The sequence below is a fragment of the Trichechus manatus genome, unplaced genomic scaffold (assembly GCF_000243295.1).
Source record: "Trichechus manatus latirostris isolate Lorelei unplaced genomic scaffold, TriManLat1.0 scaffold00031, whole genome shotgun sequence".
In the NCBI taxonomy this organism is placed as follows: Eukaryota; Metazoa; Chordata; class Mammalia; order Sirenia; family Trichechidae; genus Trichechus; species Trichechus manatus.
This window is the reverse complement of record NW_004443967.1, coordinates 21,744,236-21,747,081: the sequence shown is the minus strand read 5'-3', so window position 1 is coordinate 21,747,081 and position 2,846 is coordinate 21,744,236. Positions and strand designations below refer to the sequence as shown.

Below are 2,846 nucleotides of genomic sequence, written 5' to 3'. Positions count from 1 at the left end.
CCACTTCCCACAGGGCCAGAACATTCCAAACCAGCCCCTCAGTCCCGCACCCCCACCCTGCTTCATCCCCCCACCGCCCTGCTGACCTGCCCTCCCCTGCCCACCGATGCAGCCCCCCTCCTCCCAGTCTCCCCAGGCCCGGCCCCACCTTAGTCCACTCCTCTGGACACAGCAGCTTGTGTGACATCACACGACACCCCTTGCTCACAGCCCCCTGGGGCCGGAACACACCTCAGCTCTCTGCTCCTGACCCTGGTACCTCTCCCGCTGCTCCCCACATGGCCCCTTCCCCTGGGCCCCAAGTCCTCCAGCAGCTGGCCTGGCCAGGCTGCAGCAGGACCCTCCTGTGTCCATCCTGGAGCAGCCAGGAGGGAGAAGGCCCTGCGGCAGGGCACCCAGGGTCCTCAGGCGCCCCTTCTTCCCTGTGGGTGCCCAAGGGCCGGCCGAGGTGGGTGCCACGTGGGGTGCTGCTAAGGGCCTCACATGCTTGGCCCTGGAAGTTTCCAGAACCAGCACTGGCAGTGAGGTGGTGGGGGTCCCACCTCCGAGGAGCCCACCCTGCCTGCATCCACACAGTTGGTGCACATGGAAGGGAGTGGCCAGCAGTGGCGTCTTACAAAGCAGTGGTCTCCGCCTGGAGCCCACCTCCCCAGCCTGTGCCCACACCCCCGGGAGGGGGGCTGCAGGGACAGCTAGGCTCCAGGGTCGTCACTCAGCAGGTGGTCTGTGCTGTCGCGGTTGTGACTTCCTTTGACTCCCAGACAAGAGGGTGTGGAGGCCACAGCGTCTGGCCCGCACCCCCTGACCAACCCCCTGCACCCCCTCGCAGCCAGGCCGAGTGGGAGCAGCTCCTTGGCAGCTGCCAGGGCTTCTTCTTTTACGGGATGGAGAACTTCCTGTCCCACATTCTGGTGGAAAGGCTGGCTGCCATGAACTTACAAGGTGAGGTGGGACCTCCAGCAGCCCCTCCAGGCCTCTGTCCCTCTCCAGGTGGATTCCCTCCCTCGCCAGGCCCCGGCCAGGTCAGGGGTCAGAGGGGAGGACCGCCCCAACAGGCCAGGCCGTGGAGTCCCCAGGAAGGGTGGGGAAGCATTTGGGGACGTGCTGGTCACAACCCCTCCCCACAAAGTCCCTGTAGTCTGAGTGGCGGCATAGGGAGCGGCCACCCCTCTAACCCAGGGCGCTGGTCACCCTGAGCTGCATGACCTCACATTGGGGTTCAGAGGTCCGTGACACCCACTGGTGTCCCTGTGTGGCCCCACGCCCTCCCGTGTGGCGTGCCAGGGGGAGCCCCAGCCGTGGTGCATGCTGGCACGGGCTGTGCTGTGTCCCACTGCACGCACCCTCAGAGCCGCCACCCTATGTGCAGAGTGCCAGGTGATGGTGCTGCTGGACTTGGTACACTCCTTCGAGAGCATGCGGCGGAGGTCTGAGCTCGCAGAGAACAAGAGGTGGGGGCTCTGCAGGGCGAGCTGGGTCCCTGCACCCCACAGGAGGCACCCTTCAAGGGGAAGGGCTGGGCTCAAGTATTTCTGTGGTGAGCCTCGGGGTGGGTCAGGGCAGCGCTGGCTGCTGGCACAGTCGTGGAGACTGAGAGTTGGGGGGCCCAGCAGCACGCAGACCACAGCCCAGCTGGGGAGCTGGTGCAGGGCACAGAGAAGGACAGCAGCTGGGAGGACGCTGGCTTCGGAGCCCCACACTGACATGCGTGGGGCCTCATGGCGACCCTTCCACCTGGCTCGGCCTATGGCTGGAGCGGCCCTCTAAAACACCGCGTCTATTCACGTGACACCTTGGGGGGCTGAGAGCTGTGGGTCCAACATGCAGTCTCGCTATTGGTGCCGTGGGGGCTGGGCCAGGAGGGGCCCTAGCACTGGTGCACCCACTCTGCCCCCACAGTGCCCTCCAACTGTCCCTGGAGGGCCCCATCGAGACTGCCGTCCTCCTGAGCCTGGTGGGCGTCAGGAGCATCCTGGCGAACCAGTGGCCCACGCTGCTGCAGGACAATGCCATGCGGGCCAGCGTCCTATGGGACAGTGAGTGGAAAGCCCGGGCAGACCGAAGGGCCAGGCAGACTCCCCACAGCCCAACTGAGGGATCTCTCCCCTCTAGATCTGCTGGCGGTCGGAAAGTCTATGGGGCGAACGGTCCGTCTCCTCCAGAAGATGGGCAGCGATGATATGGCCAGCCAAGGTGAGATCACACTTGTCCTGCCATCACCACATGATCCAGCCTCACCTGGCACCTCACCAGCCCGTGACTGTCCATGCAGGACAAGCCCCCTTCTCCGGGGGAGCACACAGAGATTCCGGGACCTTAACTCACAGCCAGAGGGGGGCCTTGTCCTGGGAGCCACGGCCACCTCTTCCCCCAGCCCTCCCGAGCACTCACTGACGAGGGGCAGAGACAGGTCCAGCCATTTGCAAGGACGGGCCCAATCACCTGGGAGAGCACAGTGGTCACCACACTGACCAGTTCTCCTTAAGCAGCTCAGGACCCACAGTATCAGGTGATACCTGAACTTGAGCCATGCCCCCCAGATGAGTGAGGGCTGGGCGTGGCATGCTGGCCACTGGGCAGCCTCCAGAGCAGCCCACTGCCACTCCATTGTGTTCCTTTGCCACCCAGGAAGTGGCCGGGAATCCACCAAGAAAACAAATTCCCAGCTGAGGAGTGTGCCTAGTGAATGGGTGGGTGAGTGTGTGTGAATGAGTGAGTGAGTGAATGAATGAATGAATTAGTGAGTGGGTGGGTGAGTGACTGAGTTAGTGAGCACATGAGTGAATGAATGAATGAGTGGGTGGGTGAGTGAACACATGAGTGAATGAATGAATGAGTGGGTGGGT

At 63.7% G+C, this 2,846-nt stretch overlaps 1 protein-coding gene across 1 annotated transcript in view; it reads left to right on the top strand.

Annotated features, from left to right (window-relative positions):
- CFAP46 (cilia and flagella associated protein 46) overlaps positions 1-2,846 on the top strand; it is a 115,371-nt gene that overhangs the window by 92,639 nt on the left and 19,886 nt on the right. Inside the window, exons 55-58 of the mRNA XM_004374988.1 lie at positions 830-942; positions 1,370-1,451; positions 1,900-2,036; positions 2,113-2,193. Of these exons, the coding sequence (XP_004375045.1) occupies positions 830-942; positions 1,370-1,451; positions 1,900-2,036; positions 2,113-2,193 (413 nt within the window). The remainder of the gene's footprint in view (positions 1-829; positions 943-1,369; positions 1,452-1,899; positions 2,037-2,112; positions 2,194-2,846) is intronic.